General features: G+C 41.2%; 1 protein-coding gene across 1 annotated transcript in view; it reads right to left on the reverse strand.

Moving 5' to 3' along the window:
• Positions 1-22,447, reverse strand: part of DCP1B (decapping mRNA 1B) — a 68,301-nt gene that overhangs the window by 17,426 nt on the left and 28,428 nt on the right. Inside the window, exons 4-6 of the mRNA XM_070756476.1 lie at positions 15,813-15,879; positions 9,357-9,492; positions 277-387 (exon numbers count right to left, since the gene is read on the reverse strand). Coding sequence (XP_070612577.1) covers positions 277-387; positions 9,357-9,492; positions 15,813-15,879 — 314 coding nt within the window. The remainder of the gene's footprint in view (positions 1-276; positions 388-9,356; positions 9,493-15,812; positions 15,880-22,447) is intronic.

The following is a 22,447-nucleotide window of genomic DNA, read 5'->3' on the forward strand; positions in this document are numbered from 1 at the left end:
AACTTCTTTGGCCTACTCTCAGGTTTTCCTGGGTCCTTGCACCTGACAACAGAAATCAGCCTGTATTTTTCCTGCTATGACATCACAATTGTTTCCACCAAGGATGCAGGATCCAGGATTCCCTGCTAACAACTAAGCAGAAGTAGCCTCTTAAAAAACCCCATTGACTCAAGAGATGATTCTATAATGTTATAACAAATCCCACTGTACTTAAGTAATTAATCAACTGATATGAATAGGCTGGTTTTATCATGAACACAAAATATGCCGACATACCTGGACTTTCTGATTTTCCTTGGGCTTTAGAGGGATTGGTTTGATCAAGTTGGGGTTGTAATACAGAGCAGAAGAACTGGTCATTTGTTTTGGCTCGGAGCACGTTTTACACTGCAACACATACAGAAAAGGAATCATTTTACTCAAGAAGCAAAGTTTCCTAGAACTTTGATGGATAGAACCGTAGATTTTGAAATTGGAAGGGACTACAAAGATCAAGCCAACCCTTGAAAGGTGACTGTCCATCCTCTTCTTTAAAATCTCGGAGACAGTGATTCTTAACAAACCCAGCAACCGATTAGGTCCCACAGAGTTAGCCTTCTCCGGGTCCCGTCAACTAAACAATGTCATTTGGCGACCCAGGAGAAGAGCCTTCTCTGTGGCGGCCCCAACCCTCTGGAACCAGCTCCCCCCAGATATCAGAGTTGCCCCCACCCTCCTTGCCTTTCGCAAGCTCCTTAAAACCCACCTCTGTCATCAGGCATGGGGGAATTGAAATTTCCCTTCCACCTAGGCTTATAGAATTTATACATGGTATGCTTGTATGTATGATTGGTTCTTTAAATTGGGGTTTTTAAGATTGTTTTTAATATTAGATTGGTTCACATTGTCTTTTTTATTGTTGTTAGCCGCCCCGAGTCTTCGGAGAGGGGCGGCATACAAATCTAATAAATACAAATACAAACACCCTAATAAGGCTGCTTCATTGTTTCTACATATTTTATTGTCAGAACGTCGTTATATTGAAACAAAAACTAAGTATTTATTTCATTTAGTAATTGGATTTGTATGGCGCCCCTCTCTGAGGTAACTGTAGCTTGTGATCATTATGATTAACATCATCACTAGAATCAAATATTGTTAAGTTCAGAAGAGAAACTTCAACAGCCAGGTTGAAAAATGATTGTGAGAATCAAGGATACTTGAAATTAACATATAATAATAATAATAATTTATTAGATTTGTATGCCGCCCCTCTCCGAAAACTCGAGGCGGCTCACAACAGTAATAAAGAATGTACAAATCCAATATTTAAAAACACAATTTTAAAACCCTTATAATAAAATAATCACACAACCCAATCAGACCCTTCATAAATCAAAGTAGTTAGGGGGGAGGTCAATTTTCCCATGCCTGGTGGCAAAGGTGAGTTTTCAACAATATCATTTTATAGGAAGAAACAGCACAACATATCATAACCGCATGAATCCCAGTGGCCGATAAGGTCCCACAGAGTTGGCCTTCTCCAGGTCCCGTCGACCAAACAATGTCGTTTGGCGGGCCCCAGGGGAAGAGCCTTCTCTGTGGCGGCCCCGGCCCTCTGGAATCAACTCCCCCCAGAGATTAGAACAGCCCCCACCCTCCTTGTCTTTGGTATGTTTGGTTTTACTATAAGGGTTTTTAGTTGTTTTATTAATTGGATTGTTACATGCTGGGGTTTTTTTATCATTGTTGTTAGCCGCCCCGAGTCTGCGGAGAGGGGCGGCATACAAATCCAATAAATAAATAACGTAAGTACAATGCTGATTTCCATAAAAGACTTAATAAATGTAATCTTGTATTTCTGATTATCTCCTTGCATGTAATGTACATGTAAAACAAACTAAGGGCAAGGAACCCAATTAAAACAACTCATAATCTTTGAACAAGTGCAGTTTCAGGTTCCAGATGTTATTTACTTGACTTTTACAGCTTCTGAAGATACATAAACATCTGCCCTTCAACACAAGAGTTTTTAGACATCATCGATTTTTACAGCTTCTGAAGATACATAAACATATGCCCTTCAATGCAAGATTTTTAAAGCATCATCAATCCTTCAACAAAAAACTCTATACTGTTAGGAAACTTAAATTCAACTGACTTCAATTATATATAATCCAATATTAAAAGAGAAGGGAAAACGCAAAATTGTACAAATTATTAAATCTGATAAATTGTCGCTTCAAAATTAAAAACTTCTCTATTCAAATCCAGGCAAATCAAAGAAGCTGAGCTTTGAACAAAAATAAATGATGTTCTCTTGAGATGATGTTTGTTTGTTTGTTTGTTTGTTTGTTTGTTTGTTTGTTTGTTTGTTTGTTTGTTTGTTTGTGGGACTTGTATGCCGCCCTTCTCTGAGTGTGTATACAAGTCTAATTAATTAAAACTATAGGCTAAGATTCCACTACTGTATATTAAAAAGTCAACTAACTCAGTCACAACCACACATCACATTCCATACACAGTATGGGCCATCCCAAATGAAATGGTCTTATCCTATATTTTAAGTCATGGAATGTCAGATGGTAGAAAGATGCAGAAAATAATTCAGAAGTTTTGGAAGTCTCACATAGCAGAAAAGTAGAAAAGCAACTCTTTGAAGACTCAGCATTCAGAATCATACAGAAGGAACGCTGGTATAAATTTGCATTCAGATATCCCAAAGTTCAAATGAACTCTCATTACTGCCACAATTTATTCTGCACCCGGGAAACTGACATGGTGAGATTAAGAAGCTGAATATAAAATTGTTCCTGCGGATGGCATCTGATAATGAAAAAATGAATGGAAAAAAAACCAGATTAAAGGATGTACTGTAGATTCTGAGGGAGGCACCTCTCAGTCATGAGAATAAAAGATGTATTTATTTATTTATTTATTTATTTATTTATTTATTCATTCATTCATTCATTCATTCATTCATTCATTCATTCATTTATGGCGGACGTGTCCCCATATAAAAAAGACATGGAAAAAACTCCAAGGATGGATTTTTGATATTACCACAATTACACTGAAATTAAAACCAGAGACCTTTTTTTCTAGGCATAATAAATCAAAAACTTAAAAAATACTATTATTATCTGATACAGCATATGATTACTGCAATAAGAATTACAATAGCACAAAATTGGGAAAAAAAGAAACACCATCAGAAAGAGAAATGATTTAAAAAAAATGACTGTGCAGAAATGGACAGATTAACCCAAAAACTCAAAAATAAAGAAGAATCAAAATATTATGAAATCTGGAAAAAAAATTATGACTGGGTAGAAACAAGGAAAAAAACAAAAACAATAACAATAATGGTAGTAAATAAACAAGATGTTCTTAAAATCATTCCGAGATACAAAATCAAGATCAATCCAATCTGACTTTAGATTAATTATACGATAGAACAAATGTGTGATAACCGCTGATGCCATAAGCTGCATATTGATATCAAAAGGAAAAAAATAGAACTGTTAGGTCAACAGTTCAACGGGGAGGGAGGGGGAACTAGGGGCAGCTCTGTATAAAGTATCTTAGAATTTAAGCACAACAACCATACAAATAATAATTGTACAGTGATATCTCGTCTTACAAACGCCTCGTCATACAAACTTTTCGAGATACAAACCCGGGGTTTAAGATTTTTTTGCCTCTTCTTACAAACTATTTTCACCTTACAAACCCACCGCCGCCGCTGGGATGCCCCGCCTCCAGACTTCTGTTGCCAGCGAAGCGCCCGTTTTTGCGCTGCTGGGATTGCTCTGAGGCTCCCCTCCATGGGAAACTCCACCTCCAGACTTCCATGGTTTTGTGATGCTGCAGGGGGATCCCAGCAGGGGAATCCAGCAGCGCAAAAATGGGCGCTTCGCTGGCAACGGAAGTCCGGAGGTGGGGTTTCTCAGGGAAATCACAGCATCGCAAAAACACAGAGGTCCGGAGGTGGGGATTCGAGGACTTCGGTGTTTTTGCAATGCTGCGATTTCACTGATGCTCCTTTCGCTGGGAAACCCCACCTCCAGACTTCCGTTGCCAGCGAAGCGCTCATTTTTGCGATGCTGGGATTCCCCTGCTGGGATTCCCCTGCAGCATCGCAAAAATACAGAAGTCCAGAGGTGGGGTTTCCCATGGAGGGGAGCCTCAGGGGAATCCCAGCAGTGCAAAAACGGGCACTTCGGCTGGCAAAAGGGGAGAATTTTGGGCTTGCACACATTAATCACTTTTCCATTAATTCCTATGGGAAACATTGTTTTGTCTTACAAACTTTTCACCTTAAGAACCTCGTCCCGGAACCAATGAAGTTTGTAAGACAAGGTATCACTGTACTCTGAAATGATATAATATGTAAAATACTATACATCTGCTCTTTTTAAATCTTTGTATTGTAATAAAAATTATTTTTTTTAAAAAAGATGCATAGACGTATCAACAGATGGCCCAAACAAATCTCTATTTTCTAGAGACCCTTACAGCAGAGGAACCGAAAAGCAAACTTCATTACTGGTCTCCTACTTCACGCTGAGGTAGTATCACTATTTTTAGGCCTTGCACGTTTTTGGAGAATCGTTATTCCCCAATTCCCTCACTATTTGTCTTGACAAAAACTAAATCATTTTTTCAATAATGATTATCTATTCCTGAAAAAGAAGGCACCTGGACTCTGAAATGAACAGAACGGCAGCCTAGCAACTCTCAAAGGCCCCTCTGATAGCTTATTAATTCCAACTGTAAGACATTTTTTTGATGTAGAAATGGCCAGAGGCCTAAGGGAGATATTCGCTTTATGCTAATAATCATCCCAAAGAACAGACTCCTAAGCTCAGCCTTCCTCAACCTCCTTCACAGCCACATGATTTTTCACTCATTTATTATATTATTATTATTATTATTATTATTATTATTATTATTATTATTATTATTATTTATAAGGGCCTGATATGAGGTCACACTGTTGGGAGGGGGGGTATATGACCAATGGAATTGGGTAATATTTACAGGACTGTCTCCTCCCTCCTACCTCGCTATGGCCAGTAAGAGTTGGCTTTCTCCGGGTCAGACATGTGCGAGTGTCCACACCCATAATTCAATGCCTGGGGAGGGTGAAAACAGCTTCCCCCATAGGTTTGCCATCACTGAAACAGAGAGAGTCTGAGGTGGATGGAAGTTATTTATTGTTATTTATTTATTGAAGTACACTATGACCTTTTCTGCTCTTTCACTAGAAGTCACTGGAGAACATTAAATCATTAAGTGTCTGCTTAGAAGTGCAAAAAAAAAATCAGTCAATCAGTCCATCCATTTATCCATCCATCTGTCCGTCATTAAAAAAAAGTATATGCTGCATTTCCCAGACTCTGTAATTTTCTTATTTCTGTTCTCAATGTTCTCTTCTTCCTCACTCTCCTCTCTTTCTTTTTCCCTCTCTCAAGATTCATTCAAACCTTTATTGTCAGAGTATATGCTCACAGTCACTCATGCCCTCATCACCTCGAGGTTCAATTACTGCAATAGTCTCTAAATGGGGCTACCTTTGAAAAGTGTTCGGAAACTTCAGATCATGCAGAACGCAGCCGCGAGAGCCATCGTGGGGCTTCCAAGATTCGCCCATGTTTTCTCAATACTCCGTGGCTTGCATTGGCTGCCGATCAGTTTCCGGTCACAATTCAAAGTGTTGGTCATGACCTTTAAAGCCCTACATGGCTTTGGACCAGACTACCTCCGGAACTACCTGCTACCGCATGAATCCCAGCGACCGATAAGGTCCCACAGAGTTGGCCTTCTCCGGGTCCCGTCGACTAAACAATGTTGTTTGGCGGGCCCCAGGGGAAGAGCCTCCTCTATGGCGGCCCCGGCCCTCTGGAACCAACTCCCCCCAAAGATTAGAATTGCCCCCACCCTCCCTGTCTTTCGTAAACTACTCAAGACTCATTTATACCGCCAGGCATGGGGGAGTTGAGATATTCTTTCCCCCTAGGCCATTACAAGTTATGCATGGTATGTCTGTGTGTATGTTTGGTTTTATAATAAGGGTTTTTAGTTGTTTTATTATTGGATTGTCACATGCTGTTTTTATCATTGTTGTTAGCCGCCCCGAGTCTACGGAGAGGGGCGGCATACAAATCCAATAAATAATAATAATAATAATAATAATAATTATTATTATTATTATTATTATTATTATTATTATTATTATTATTATAATATGTACAATGAGATTGGCTGAACCTCCCTTCCTGCATCCCCCACAAACACAATACAACTCATAGTGAAAGTTCAATCTCTCCCCCTCCCTTGTTCCCAAGTAGGCTGACTACAACACATGGGACCTTTGCTCTCAAAATGACGAAATGGGGAAAAAAACCACCCAACTATTTTGAGAAGCAAAGCAGGTTTGAAGCATTTGATGCCGAGGAAACTGTAAAATGTGTCCCCTATTCTCACCCTGGTGCAGATTATCTTCAGCTTTGAGAAGACAGCTGTTCCTGCATCTCGCTGCATTGTCAAAGATAAATTTCTCTCCAGCCTAATATTTCCTTGGCAACCAGTTATAATAAAGAAATTTAGATGGAGAAGCTAAGCGGCAGAAATAGATTGACTTGTTCTTCAAATAAATTGTTTCCAAACAAGTGTCTTGGATGATACACAGTACACAATGGAAAGGAAAAGACCTTGTGTATGTATGCCTTTTCTAGGTACTCTTCAGGATATGGAGACAAACAAATACCTTTATATTTTATCTGCTGTCGCATATTATCTCAGCAGATATCACTATCTTTCTAGATTTTAAAGCAGCCTTTCAACATGGTGTTGTGGTTAGCTCTGGCCCTGCTCCTGCCCCAAGGACTGTGGATGTGGGGGAGACATCCACATGCTGCAGGCCTGTTTTGCCCCCCCCCCCGGTGGAATCTGCTGATGAAGTCTCCCCTGACCAAGAAGACATGAGTGACAGGGAGGAGGAGAGTGTGGCAGACAGCTCAGAAGGAGATCAATTATCTAGCTCCTCCTTGGATTCGGAACAAGAGTTAATGATACAGCCACGCATGCGGAGAGCGATGCATAGGCAACAACAGCTGAGATTATTATCAAAGAAAATGAGGCCACCTGTGGTTGGGTGGGGATGTGGTAATTAGTGAGGCTGCTATAAAGAACAGCTTGTGGGTTTGGCCATTGTGGAGGATTATCTGATCGTTGTGTTTCGTGACTGCTTTACTGACTTTGACTTTTTGTGTGCTGATTTTTCCCCACTTTGAAACTAAACCAGAGCAAAGTGTGTGTCAATTTGTGACAGAAGAAGGACTGTGAATTGACTCACAGCTGCAAGCTAAGTATCACAGAACTGATAAGGGACTTGTACAAATTACCAGTTTGTTTGGAGACGAGTGCTCTTTTCTATACCAAAATAGGGCTTGGTTTAAGTGAATTTTCATTATAAAGAACATTGTTTTGAATTTTCAAACGTCTGTGTGTCTGAAATTTGTACCTGTGAATTTTTGGGAGGATTCTACCAGAGAGCCCGACAGAACACATGGGCTGTTCAAATTGATAATATGGTATACAGGTTAATAGGAAAGCCAACATCCTATTGTCTAAATTCTTATTTCTGGCTCCCTTATTTATACAATCTGTATTTGGAAGGAAATAACTATTGATATTATTTGAAGTGATTTCCTAGCAAAACTACCTGAATTTAAGCAAGCCACAGCTAAAACCACTTCAATTCAAATGGATCATTTCACATTCAATAGAACAACAAAGAACTATTTTCCTTGGAGGAATTAATGGATTTTCTTTGAAGGAATTAATGACGCCAAAACTTAACTTATAAGTGGGGTGCCAGAACTTGCTCCTCCAGGAAAACTCTGTCAAATTTTGATGACAGGTTCAAGTGCTGCTGGTAATTAAGGACTGACAGTAAAGGGAGGGATAGGAAAAACAGAGAAATACCCCCAATTTGCCCAAGTGATGTCTTCAATCATCTACACATTGCTGTCTATTGCTATTCCCATAGGTTTTGGGGTTTTTTTCAAGAGAGGTGGCTGCTTGAAATTGGAACAAATTACCGGCAGAAATTATTTATTTATTTGCTTGTTTGCAATGCAATTTAGACACTTGCTTAAAGATGATACCTGCTAATGCCTGTCTTAGATGCATAGTGTAAAGCACTAGCTTAATTAATTAAATAGAGAAAAGAAGAAACTCTCATGAGATATAGCTGAAAATAACATAGCAAAAAAGGGCTACGTTAGAAATATTGCACCACAAATCGATAGAACTTAACCCCCCCACAAAAAAAACCTCGCACCCTCTCCAGAAATACCTAAGACGAATACAAACACAATACTTACAATTAAAGGAAATAAGTATACAATTCCATACCCTAGACATAAATACCCAACATAAGGTTGCTCGACAATGATAGTCAACGACATGGTTGACGATTTATGTTTTTTACTCTTGAAATTTAACATTTTACCCTGTTTCCCCGATAGTAAGACACCCCCGATTGTAAGACGTATCGGGGGTTCCAGGGGGGTCGGCTAATATAAGCCGTACCCCGAAAGTAAGACATATGTCTTACTTTCGGGGAAACACGGGGGTATTGCCGCCTCCCTCTCATCTAGCTGCGCGCCGCCTCCTGCCCACGTCCACACCGTCCCCTCTCCATACGTCACCGCGTCTGCCACCTCCCTCTGATCTTAATGAGCGCCGCCTCCTGCCCACTTCCGCGCCGCCCCCCTCTCCATATGTCACCGCGCCATCCCCTGCACTTGTCACTGCCGCCTCCTGCTTAAAATACGGTAATGCACACAGTATTAATCATACATCAGTAAAACATACACACTGGCATACTGGGGTATCATCTGCTGTTTTGTGGTGAATACAATACTGTTCAGGTTGTTAATAAATGTTAATTTTATGGTTAAAACAAAAAAATTGACAATTTTTTTTCCAATATAAGACACACCCCGAAAGTAAGACATAGTGGGGCTTTTGGGGATAAAAAGAAAGTAAGACACTGTCTTACTTTCGGGGGAAACACGGTATATGATTTAAGCACATTTGTTTGTCTTCTTTTCGTCCCCTATTCCCCTTTTCCCCATGTATGTTTTCTTTGTTTTGGTTGTTTTTCTTTGTCAAAAATTAATAAAGATTATTTAAAAATAATAATAATAATAATAATAATAATAATAATAATAATAATAATAATAATAATAATAATTTATTAGATTTGTATGCCGCCCCTCTCCGAAGAGGGCTACATAAAAAGAGCAGATATATCAAACACATTAAAAAAGTAAATACAATACTTTAAACAGCGGAAGCCCCACCTTTGTGTATTCATCTTTGGCTCTGGTGAGCATCTGTAAAATATCCATGTCTTTCCTGTCACCAGAGCTGAGGCTGACGGGTGAAATCCCTATGCCAGATCCCTGTTGCGCTTTCAGTTGTTCTTGCTGAGTTAAACTGGAAATGAAAGGTAAAGTCAATAATGAATGAGAAAATGGGTTAATTTCTAATCACTTTAAATAATTTAGAGAACATTAAGAGCACTGTTTAGGGGAGATTGGTTTTATTTATTTTTTAAAAAACAAATTCCTAGCTTAAATAAAAAAAGCTAAAGTTTGGTTAAGTCTGATAATGTGATTTCTCTAATTTTACGCAACTGAGCTTTAAAAGACTCCAGTGTCCACAATTCAGTCACAGCTCATTTTATAATGGCTGGAGGTTTTAAGCTGCTGAATAGATGCAAATAAATATTTAAGTACTAATAAATGACCAATTTCCTGCCCCAGTTGCTTTATAATTACTTCAAGGAGCTGAAAATGTTAACACACAGTACATTGGTTGAACCATGGCATAATTTACCAGCAACAGACGAAACATCTATTTACAATCATATAAATATTCCCTACCTAGTCTTTTATTGAGCTGCATTTAACAATTAACAATGGCAGTATGGTTGGCTTCCAAACATAATTTATTAAGAAGATGCAGTATATTGAGGAGGGGGGGAATGACCTTTTTTCTCCTCAAAATTATTTTGTTTTTTCCTCAAAATTATTTTGCTAGTGCTTTAACTGACCTGTTACTTATTATTTATGGTTATATAATTGTTGTGGTTGGCTCTGGCCCAGCTCCTGCCCCAAGGAATGTGGAGGTGGATGCAGGGGAAACATCAACATGTCGTAGGCCTGTTTTATTGCCGACAGAGGCAGGTAGTGCAGTTTCCTCGGACGAAGAAGAAGGTGGGGGTGACTTGGAAGAGGAGGCTTGGCACACAGCCCAGGAAGCCAATCTCCATTATCTTCGGTTGATTCGGATGAGGAAGTATTAGACCCACGCATGCGCAGAATTATGCACAGAAGAGACCAATTGAAGAAATATTACAGGAGATAAGAGAGGCCACCTGTGTTTGGCTGGGGCTCCAGTAATTAGAGCTGCTGATATAAATAGTAGCATGTTGGTTTGGTCGTTATGGAAGATTATCTGATCCTTGTTCTTCAGGACTGTGCCTTGCTGTTTCCGGCCTTTGTTTGTTGATTTTTCACGACTTTGAAACCAAAGCAGAGCAAAGTGTGTGTGTGTTTCACTTCGTGGAAGAAGAAGGGCTGTGACGGTTCTTCCCAGCTGCTAGCTAAGTACTTAAAGACTGATTAAGGGGATTGTACTACCAGGTTGTTTTGGGACGAGTGCTCTTTGCAATACAAAAAGGGTGCTTTGTTTCTTTTGAATTTTGGTGATAAAGAACATTGTTTTTGAACTTTCAAGCGTGTGTGTCTGAAATTTGTACCCTTGAATTTTCGGGAGACTCTTACCATAGAGCCAGGCAGAACATATAATATTCTTGATGGACAAAGAATTTATAAATATCATCTTCAACCACATTCGTGTACAAAAATGTTGTGTCTGTGATACCTTGAAAACCAACAAACTACGGAATACATTTCCATGAACTACAGCTAAGATGCTGAGCTTGTTCGGTTCGAATCCCTAGTACCATCACAACCGTTTCTTGGAACCTCTATCAGTTATGGTTCAAGACAGGGTCCCCCCCCCCGGGCTTCATACTTTCTTTCTTTCTTTCTTTCTTTCTTTCTTTCTTTCTTTCTTTCTTTCTTTCTTTCTTTCTTTCTTTCTTATTTATTTATTTATTTATTTATTTATTTATTTATTTATTTATTTATTTATTTATTTATTTATTTATTTATTTATTTATTTATTTATTTATTTATTTATTTATTAGATTTGTATGCCGCCCCTCTCCGAAGACTCGGGGTGGCTAACAACAATAAAGAAAACAATGTAACAAATCTAATATTAAAAAGTAATCTAAAAAACCCCAATTTAAGAGACCAATCATACCAACAAGCATACCATGTATAAATTCTATAAGCCTAGGGGGAAGGGGGGGAAAAATTTCAATTCCCCCATGCCTGACGACAGAGGTGGGTTTTAAGGAGCTTGCGAAAGGCAAGGAGGGTGGGGGCAACTCGGATATCTGGGGGGAGCTGGTTCCAAAGGGTCGGAGCCGCCACAGAGAAGGTTCTTCTCCTGGGTCCCGCCAAATGACATTGTTTAGTCGACGGGACCCGGAGAAGGCCAACTCTGTGGGACCTAACCGGTCGCTGGGATTCGTGCGGCATAAGGCAGTTCCGGAGATATTTGCCAGTTATACAAATATCTGTTTCAGAAGAATGTTGCCAGGACAACCTGTTATGGATTGACAACCATTTAAGATCAGAAAGGAAAAAAAGACAAGAATACAGTTCTAATAATAGAGACAAATAAGCAGGGGGCTCCCCCAAAGAGTTCTACTGGGCCTGTGTTAATTTATTCATACAGGCTTTGAAGTCTGATATATGCAGCGAAGGGCAAAATTGCAAATGGCATTTAATTACCCAGGATATGAAATGCAAAGCCAGAGGAGATCCAGAAAGGATTTCCTCAAAGTGAGCAAAGGATGAGACAATGGAACACGATCCTTAATCCAAAAGAAATGTGTACACCTGTACAGGTATGGGCAAAAACAATGTGTGCCAAATTTGAACGGAGCATAATTAATCAAGCATGCTGAAGTACCGACCACAACAGTTTTAAGATTAGAAATCAGGAAATATAAAGGGAAAAGAACTACTGATGTTACAGTTTATTTACATAAATTTATCCTATGGCTTAATTTGTAACAGAATACTGTATACCCCATTTTACAAAACGAATGTCATAGTAATCAAGGTTTGAAAAGTGGTAGCTGAAAACAACTTCAGACTACATTCTGTATGAGGGACGTTTGTGAATTTTATGAATTAAGACAAAATGAGTCTGGCAAATACAGGTTGCTTGAAGAATAGCAATAGCAGGCACTTATATAGAATTCTTTATGGGCCAAGGGTGATTGGATACACAAGGAATTTGTCTTTGGTGCAGATGCTCTCAGTGTACATAAAATAAAATATAGCTTTGTCAAGAATCATGAGGTATAACACTTAATGATTGTCATAGGGGTCAAATAAGCAATGAGGAAACAATATTAATAAAAATCTTAAGAATACAAGCAATAAGTTACAGTCATACAGTTGTAAGTGGAAGGAAATGGATGATAGGAATGATGAACGTGCTACCAGAATGGTGGAAGGTCTTAAGCATAAAACGTATCAGGAAAGACTTAATGAACTCAATCTGTATAGTCTGGACTCTGGAGGACAGAAGGAAAAAGGGGGACATGATCAAAACATTTAAATATGTTAAAGGGTTAAATAAGGTTCAGGAGGGAAGTGTTTTTAATAGGAAAGTGAACACAAGAACAAGGGGACATAATCTGAAGTTAGTTGGGGGAAAGATCAAAAGCAACGTGAGAAAATATTATTTTACTGAAAGAGTAGTAGATCCTTGGAACAAACTTCCAGCAGACGTGGTTGGTAAATCCACAGTAACTGAATTTAAAACATGCCTGGGATAAACATATATCCATTGCAAGATAAAATACAGGAAATAGTATAAGGGCAGACTAGATGGACCATGAGGTCTTTTTCTGCCGTCAGTCTTCTATGTTTCTGTGTTTCTATGAGAAAAAAACTAGTAGTAATAGTAGTGCAGACTTAGTAAATAGTTTGACAGTATTGAGGGAATTATTTGTTTAGCAGAGTGATGGCGTTCGGTAAAAAACTGTTCTTGTGTCTAGTTGTCTTGACGTGCAGTGCTCGGTAGCATTATTTTGAGGGTAGGAGTTGAAACAGTTTATGTCCAGGATGTGAGGGGTCTACTCTATTCTAACCAACTGCACCAATATGGAGAGAAGGAGGAGGAGGACGGAGGAACAGCAGATGTGAAATTGGAGGGGAAGGGAGGGAGGGAAGGAGAGGGAGAGGGGGGGAGGGAGAGAGACTTGTGCTTATTCCTATTATTATTATTATTATTATTATTATTATTATTATTATTATTATTTATTAGATTTGTATGCCGCCCCTCTCCGAAGACTCGGGGCGGCTCACAACAGTAATAGAAACAATATAACAGTGAAACAAATCTAATATTAAAATAAAACATATCTAAAACCCCAACAATTTAAAATCATACAACACATACATACCAAACATAAAATATAAAAGCCTGGGGGAGGATGTCTCAGTTCCCCCATGCCTGGCAATAAAGGTGGGTCTTGAGTAGTTTGCGAAAGACAAGGAGGGTGGGGGCCGTTCTAATCTCTGGGGGGAGTTGATTCCAGAGGGCCGGGGCCGCCACAGAGAAGGCTCTTCCCCTGGGGCCTGCCAAACGACATTGTTTGGTCGACGGGACCCGGAGAAGGCCAACTCTGTGGGACCTTATAATAGGATAGTGTGAGACCATCCAACCCAACTAGGAGCCAGTTCAACAACAGGCCAAAGAAACTATTTGACATGAGACATATTGAACTTATTGTGCCACAAAATTACAGATGACTATTTGGCGGGTATGACTTGAGGGTTGTTTAGCAGACATTCATGGAGAACTGGATCATTATAGCTATCTGAAACTACTATGGTCAGACAATCTCTCTCGTTGGATAGCATGTCCTTAGGAACTAGGAAATGACAGAATCTGTTTCCTTCATATATTCTTAGTGGGTTTTCTGGAAGCATCTGGTTTTTCTCTGTAAGGAAAAAGATGCTGAATCTGTGTTTAGAGCCTGCAGGGCTATTTGTGACTGTTTGTATATTGTACAGCTAGCCATCACTTTAAACACATTTTTAAAAGGGTATCCATACAAGAAGAATTAATACAAGGAACCTGATCTATTTGGAAAGAGGGAGGATCCCTATGCAATAATATTTATTGCATTCCACTTAGACTTACTCAGAAACTGATCTATAAATGCACACACACAAACACACACACGCACAAACATAACCCAACTATAAATACTGTACAAAGAAAAATACACCTACTTTTGTATTTATCAGCTACTCCAACCATTAAAAATGAAATGCAAAAATCATTCTGTGCCAGAAATATTTTTTCTACTCCAAAGCAACAATGATTTTTATAATGCAGTTGTATGTAGATTGATTCCTGAGTCAATGCCATGTTTTCAAAGAGACCCAAAGGTGCTTTTTCAAGAGGTAACTGGACTTTCTTTGTTTTTCCTTGAAGGTGTTGGACAATCATGACCTGGATGACTGAGAATATCCATCAACGTTTTCAAAGTGACTTACTCCCGTGCAGTGAAAGGCTACCAAAATTTTTACTACCACGCTGTGTGTTCTGTCGGGCTCTCTGGTAGACTCCTCCCAAAAATTCACAGGTACAAATTTCAGACACACACACGTTTGAAAATTCAAAACAATGTTTTTTATAATGAAAATTCACTTAAACCAAGCCCTCTTTTGGTATAGCAAAGAGCACTTGTCTCCAAACAAACTGGTAATTTGTACAAGTCCCTTATCAGTTCTGTGATACTTAGCTTGCAGCTGGGAGGCAATTCACAGTCCTTCTTCTTTCACAAAGTGAAACACACTTTGCTCTGGTTTAGTTTCAAAGCGGGGAAAAATCAGCACACAAAGGTCGAAGTCAGCAAGGCAGGCACGAAACACAAGGATCAGATAATCCTCCACAATGGCCAAACCCACAGGCTGCTATTTATAGCAGCCTCACTAATTACCACAGCCCCACCCAACCACAGGTGGCCTCATTTTCTTTGATAATAATCTCTCAGTTGTTGTTGCCTATGCATCGCTCTCCACATGCGTGGCTGTATCATTAACTCTTGTTCTGAATCCAAGGAGGAGCTAGATAATTGTTCTCCTTCTGAGCTGTCTGCCCCACTCTCCTCCTCCCTGTCACTCATGTCTTCTTGGTCAGAGGAGACTTCACCAGCAGATTCCACCAGAGGCAAAACAGGCCTGCAGCATGTGGATGTCTCCCCCACATCCACAGTCCTTGGGGCAGGAGCTGGGCCAAAGCTAACCACAACACCGTGGGCCTGGCTTATGCATTTTCTTTCAACGTCTTTCAGTGCAAATTGGGTGCTCTGGGGTGGAGCTCCATTTTCGCTACCCCACTACGTTCCCCCACCCACCACGGTCTGGCCAGTAGCCCACCACTGCTCCCATGCAGAAACATGCATAAGACCATAACCTTGGCTGATGTTCTGCTTCAATACATTCCATGTCTCTATGTCAGCAATCTCAGTTTTTAAAAGGCTACTGTTAAAATTGTATTATAATAACAGTGACAAAACATTTTTTTAAAGATTACCATCGCCTCTCCACCCCCACCACACCAGTCTCTCTTTGCCAACTGGCACTTACTTTTTCATCAGCTCTGCAATTCTTTGGCATTCTTCCTTATCGTAAAACCAAATTCCATAAATGGACACTGTAAACGCACATCAAACACAAATGATGAACAACAGAGCCTCATGTACACCAGCTGCCCTTTTTGGCATTAGCGGGAATCAATGAACGTTGCTTGCAGAGGAGGTTCTAAAGCTTTAAAAATAACACTTTAAAATTCAAACAGTTGCATTTTAGTTGCTATTCTACTACTCCATGTACCACCTAGGACAGTGATGGCGAACATTATATTATTTCACTGAAAGAGTAGTAGATCCTTGTAACAAACTTCCAGCAGACGTGGTTGGTAAATCCACAGTAACTGAATTTAAACATGCCTGGGATAAACATATATCCATCCTAAGATAAAACACAGGACATAGTATAAGGGCAGACTAGATGGACCATGAGGTCTTTTTCTGCCGTCAGTCTTCTATGTTTCTATGTTTTTTCCTCGAGTGCCGAAAGAGCATGTGCATGCACTATTACACATCCGCGAGTGCCCACACTCATAGTTCAATACTTGGGGAGGGTGAAAACAGCTTCCCCCATCTCCCAGAGGTCCTCTGGAGGCCAAAAACAGCCTGTTTCCCAACTTCTGGTGGGCCCAGTAGGCTCGTGTTTTGCCCTTCCCAGGCTCCAAAGGCTTCCTTGGAGCCAGGGGAGGGTAAAAATGCTCCTCCCATCCCCCTGGAGGCTTTCTGGAAGCCAAAACCGCCCTTCCAGAGCCTCTGTGTGAGCCAAAAATCAGCTGGCCAGCACACACATGCCCGTTGGAGCTGAGCTAGGGCAATGGCTCGCTTGCCAGCAGATATGGCTCCGTGTGCCACCTGTGGCACCCGTGCCATAGGTTCACCATCACTGACCTATGACATGATGGAGATATTCAATCACAACATTTCTAGCAACCAGATCTAGTTGACTGGATGAAAGTCTCCCACTTTGCTGTTCACAATGAACCGTTCTCTTTATAGTAATGTCTTTCATATTTGCAGAATATTCTCAGCTAAACTGCTTTGAAAACTATTCTGTTAGGTCAGTGTTTCCCAACCTTGGCAACTTGAAGATATCTGGACTTCAACTCCCAGAATTCCCCAGCCAGCCAATGCTGGCTGGGGAATTCTGGGAGTTGAAGTCCAGATATCTTCAAGTTGCCAAGGTTGGGAAACACTGTGTTAGGTAATGACTAGACTTCATCCATGAATTTCCTCCATCCATCATACTCTGCCTCGGCTATGTTTCTTCCTTTGTTTCTGAAACTTATCATAATACTTACCAAACTCTTAGGTCACCATTATTTTATTTTTCAGTTGAAAAGGGGAAACGACCATTTTGAAAACCCAAGTGACACTATGAAGCGTAATCTTCTTTATCTTAGGATCCGCAGAGACCCTAAAGCAGGGGTGTCAAACTCAATTTCATGGAGGGCCGCATCAAGGTTGTGTTTGACTTTGGGGTGCTGGGGTGGGTGTGGCCAGCTTGACATCATCCATGTTGGGGGCGCATGTGGCAGCCCAAGTCCTCTGCCAGCGAAAACAAGCTCCCGAGCTCTGCAAGAGGGAGGTGTTTCGCTTGAAAACTAATTCCATTTTTCTTTGGTTGAGGATTCTTTCATACTGCAGCTACAAACAGACAAAAGCTCCATGACTTTTTCTTTTTTTAAAAAAGTTAAGTAATAAGAGAGAAAATATTTTATTTATTTATTTCATTTATTCATTTGTCCAATACATAAATACATAGGAAGAAAATAGACATGTAATAATATAAAAGAGGGTGAAAGTGAACTTAGAGGAGAGGATATATGAAAGGAAGAGAAAATATATAAGATAGGTGAAAGAAAGGAAAGACAATTGGACAGGGGAGGAAAGGCACACCAGTGCACTTATGTACGCCCCTTACTGGCCTCTTAGGAACCTGGAGAGGTCAATCGTGGAGAGTCTAAGGGAGAAGTGTAGAGGGTTAGGGGTTGACACAATTGAGTCTGGTAATGAGTTCCACGCTTCGATAACTCGATTGTTGAAATCGTATTTTTTACAGTCAAGTTTGGCGCGGTTCATATTAAGTTTGAATCTGTTGCGTGCTCTTGAGTTATTGCGGTTGAAGATGAAGTAGTCATTGACTAGTAAGACATTGCAGCATATGATCTTGTGGGCCATATGATCTTGTGGTGACTATGCAATGACTTTCACCAGGCATCCATGCACTTTTCTTGACAACACTACAAAAGTGCTTTATTCCGGTCTTCTCATTTTTGTTGTTGCCTTGTTTTGTTTAGTCTACAGTCCTGGGAATCCCCAGTGACCTGTCTTCCAAGTATCAACTACACCCAATCTTGCTTAGTTTCTGAATCCAAAGTTGGCCCAAGTTCTAGTACTTGCTGGGGGGGGGGGGGGAAGGAACCACTATGCTTTTTAAAATGTACAGTTCTTTCTAATCAGTAGAAGGGAGTATGAAACAACCGCTCCTGCTGAAGGGGAAAAAAATCCATTCTGGGAGTTGAAGTCCACAAGTCTTAAAGTTGCCAAGTTTGAAGACCTCTGAGATAGTTTTCCTACTATAACTTCTTCCAGATAAAAGAAAAGAAATGCATAAATTAAATAACAAAAAGAAATAAAAAGTGGTTTCACTTTTGGAGGGCTGTATTTATTTTATTGTACTTTATTATTACTATTATTATTAATCACTGAGGGGCTCTAATTGTCCTATAGTAGTTTAGTTTAGGTTTAGGTTTAGGTTTAGTTTCTAGAACATAAACTACCTTTTCAGAAATCTCTCCGTTGCTGATATACAGTACTACCCCGGTTATTGCGTCCCCGACCATTGCGAACAGGGTAATTTGCGATTTTTCAACCCGGAAGTCAAAACACCATCTGCGCATGTGTGCCCTTTTTTTCTATGGGCACGCATGCGTAGATGGCGCCTGGCAGATCAGCTGCTGGGCGGCTTCCCTGGGTCTTCCCCCTCTTGCTGGCGGGAGGGCGAGCAGCGGGCATCAGCAAGGAGTTTCCCCACCGCCCACGCAAACTCCTCGCTGCCGCCCGCCCTTCGCCCGCCCACGCCGTTCATTCTCGCCGCTTTCGAGCTGAGTCCTGAAGCGAATTCGCTCCAGGACTCAGCTCGAAAGCGGCGACAGCCAGCGCGGAGAAGCCGTTCGCTGGCGCTGGCTGTCGGCGCTTTTGAGCTGAGTCCTGAAGCGAATTCGCTCCAGGACTCAGCTCGAAAGCAGCGACAGCCAGCGCGGAGAAGCCGTTCGCTGGCGCTGGCTCTCGGCGCTTTTGAGCTGAGTCCTGAAGCGAATTCGCTCCAGGACTCAGCTCGAAAGCGGCGACAGCCAGCGCGGAGAAGCCGTTCGCTGGCGCTGGCTCTCGGCGCTTTTGAGCTGAGTCCTGAAGCGAATTCGCTCCAGGACTCAGCTCGAAAGCGGCGACAGCCAGCGCGGAGAAGCCGTTCGCTGGCGCTGGCTCTCGGCGCTTTTGAGCTGAGTCCTGAAGCGAATTCGCTCCAGGACTCAGCTCGAAAGCGGCGACAGCCAGCGACAGCGAACGGCTTGTCCGCCGCCTGCCTGCCCGCTAGCGAGGAGCCGAAGATTGGGGGCGGCGCGGCTGTTTTAAAATGTCGCCGCCGGCATGGGGGGCTTGCCAGCACCCCCCGGACCCCCAACCCGGGTTTGGGGGGCTGCTAGGAAGCCCCCCATGCCGGCGGCGACGTTTTAAAACAGCCGCACCGCCCCCAATCTTCGGCTCCTCGCTAGCGCTGCGGGAGTAAAAACACCATCTGCACATGCGCAGATGGTGTTTTTACTTCTGCAGCGCTACTTCGCGAAAACCCGCTCATTGCGGGGGGTCCTGGAACGGAACCCTCGCAACGAGCGGGGGATCACTGTATACCTTTATCAAAAATACTTTTTTTCATAGAAGATTTTTAAAGTGGCTGTTTTTTTTTAAAAAAAGATATTAATTGGAATTTTGCCAAGAGATAATTGACATCAAGCCTCCTTTCTTATCCATGTGAGGCAGAAATATAATTTGAAGAATATCAAATGTAGCTCTAAAATATATACCAAAGTAGAAGGCACGTCTATGATCACAATAGACAGGGGAGTGTTATCATTCCTTTCTCACAATGGCTGGATATAAATATTGCATTGACGATGCAGTTTGGTTTTGGCCTAGAATGCTTTGTGAATCAATTACTGTGATTTATAAATTATGATTTGTTGCTTAGCTTGCTGTGCAAACTATAAAGTAATTAAAGTTTATTCAATAAATCATGGATAAATAAACCTTGGTTCTACCCAACATATGAGCCCAGTTGCCATATGGAAAAGCAGGCATGATGTTTCTGCATGAGTTGATCAAGTCTATGCTAACAGCGACATCTGCTACTTGTGTTCTTTTTGAATACAAAGATGTATTCATATAGGGGGGAAATGTTCATTGTTATTTTTAAGGTCCTTGAGAAATCTGAGAATAAACTTATTTCTATAAGAAATGTTTCTAATAAGAAATGTTTATAACCTATTTCCCTATAACTTTTTCCAATGATGTTAAAACCACACAAGGTATGAATCAATCCCTTTGGGTATTTATAATAATAATAATTTAATAATAATTTATTAGATTTGTATGCCGCCCCTCTCCGAAGACTCGGGGCGGCTCACAACAAGCGATAAAACAATATTGTACAGGCACAAATCTAATATTAAGAAAAAACTAAAAACCCTATCAATTTAAAAAACAAACAGCACATACATACCTAACATAAATTATAATAAGCCTGGGGGAAAGGTGTCTCAAATCCCCCATGCCTGGCGGTATAGATGGGTCTTAAGTAGTTTACGGAAGACAAGGAGGGTGGGAGCAGTTCTAATCTCCGGGGGGAGTTGATTCCAGAGGGCCGGGGCTGCCACAGAGAAGGCTCTTCCCCTGGGGCCCGCCAGACGACATCGTTTAGTCGACGGGACCCGGAGAAGGCCAACTCTGTGGGACCTTATCGGCCGCTGGGATTCGTGCGGTAGTAGGCGGTTCCGGAGGTATTCTGGTCCAATGCCATGTAGGGCTTTAAAGGTCATGACCAACACTTTGAATTGTGACCGGAAACTGATCGGCAGCCTATGCAGGCCACGGAGTATTGTAGAAACGTGGGCGAATCTGGGAAGCCCCACGATGGCTCTCGCAGCTGCGTTCTGCACGATCTGAAGTTTCCGAACACTTTTCAGAGGTAGCCCCATGTAGAGAGCGTTGCAGTAATCGAACCTCGAGGTGATAAGGGCATGAGTGACTGTGAGCAATGACTTCCTGTCCAAATAGGGCCGCAACTGGTGCACCAGGCGAACCTGGGCAAACGCCCTCCTCGCCACAGCCGAAAGATGATGTTCCAATGTCAACTGTGGATCAAGGAGGACGCCCAAGTTGCGCACCCTCTCTGAGGGGGTCAGTAATCCCCCCCCCCCAGGGTAATGGACGGACAGATGGGATTGTCCTTGGGAGGCAACACCCACAGCCACTCCGTCTTGTCTGGATTGAGTTTGAGTTTGTTGACACCCATCCAGTCCCCAACAGCCTCCAGGCACCGGCACATCACTTCCACTGCTTCGCTGACTGGACATGGGGTAGAGATGTACAACTGGGTATCATCCGCATATTGATGATACCTCACCCCATGCCCCATGCCCCATGCCTCACCCAGCGGTTTCATGTAGATTTATCATAAATCAAACCGTCCAATTGCCTGAATCTACAGATCTAAAATACTGGGGTGGGGGGTGGGGTGGAAGGACTCTCTTAAAATAGAACTACTGTACCTCTAAAGCAGTGTTTCCCAGCCTTGGCCACTTGAAGATATCTGGACTTCAACTCCCAGAATTCCCCAGCCAGCATTTGCTGGCTGGGGAATTCTGGGAGTTGAAGTCCAAATATCTTCAAGTGGCCAAGGTTGGGAAACACTGCTCTAAAGGATGCTATTAATGGCTATCTGCTATTAAAGTCATACCTGGAACAAGCAGTACGTTACCCATCAATGTAGGTCTAAAGGGAAGAAGAAAAAAATCGACCATATTATATTCACAGGAGGGACTTTAGCGCCTATTAAAGCAGACAAAGCAAAAATATTTTGCCAGGAGTAGGAACAAGCTTATTCCATGTTCAGAGCAAGAAAACGTAAACCAGAAGACAGTCTGACACTTGTTGCTCAAGTAAGGATCTTCCTTTTAATTAATCAATCAATCAATCAATCAATCAATCTTCTCTTTGGCCAGAATAGGATTCTAGTTTACAAAAGAACTCTCCATCTTTCATCTCCTGTTAAGAATTCATTACTAATACAGGTAATAGCAATAGCACTTAAAACTTATATACAGTGTTCCCTCAATTTTCGCGGGTTCGAATTTCACAAAAACCACAGTTTTTCAAAAAATATTAATTAAAAAAAACTTCACGGTTTTTTTCCCTATACCATGGTTTTTCCCACCATATGTCATCGCCAAACTAATAATTTTTGCAAATAAATAACAAAAAAAATAATTATTGTTAATAAATAATTATGTTTATAAATATCAGGATCACTAAGTGTCTTATTCAATGGTGAGTACCAGTAATAATGGTGAGTAAATG

This window comes from Erythrolamprus reginae, chromosome 6 (genome assembly GCF_031021105.1).
Source record: "Erythrolamprus reginae isolate rEryReg1 chromosome 6, rEryReg1.hap1, whole genome shotgun sequence".
NCBI classification, from domain to species: Eukaryota; Metazoa; Chordata; class Lepidosauria; order Squamata; family Dipsadidae; genus Erythrolamprus; species Erythrolamprus reginae.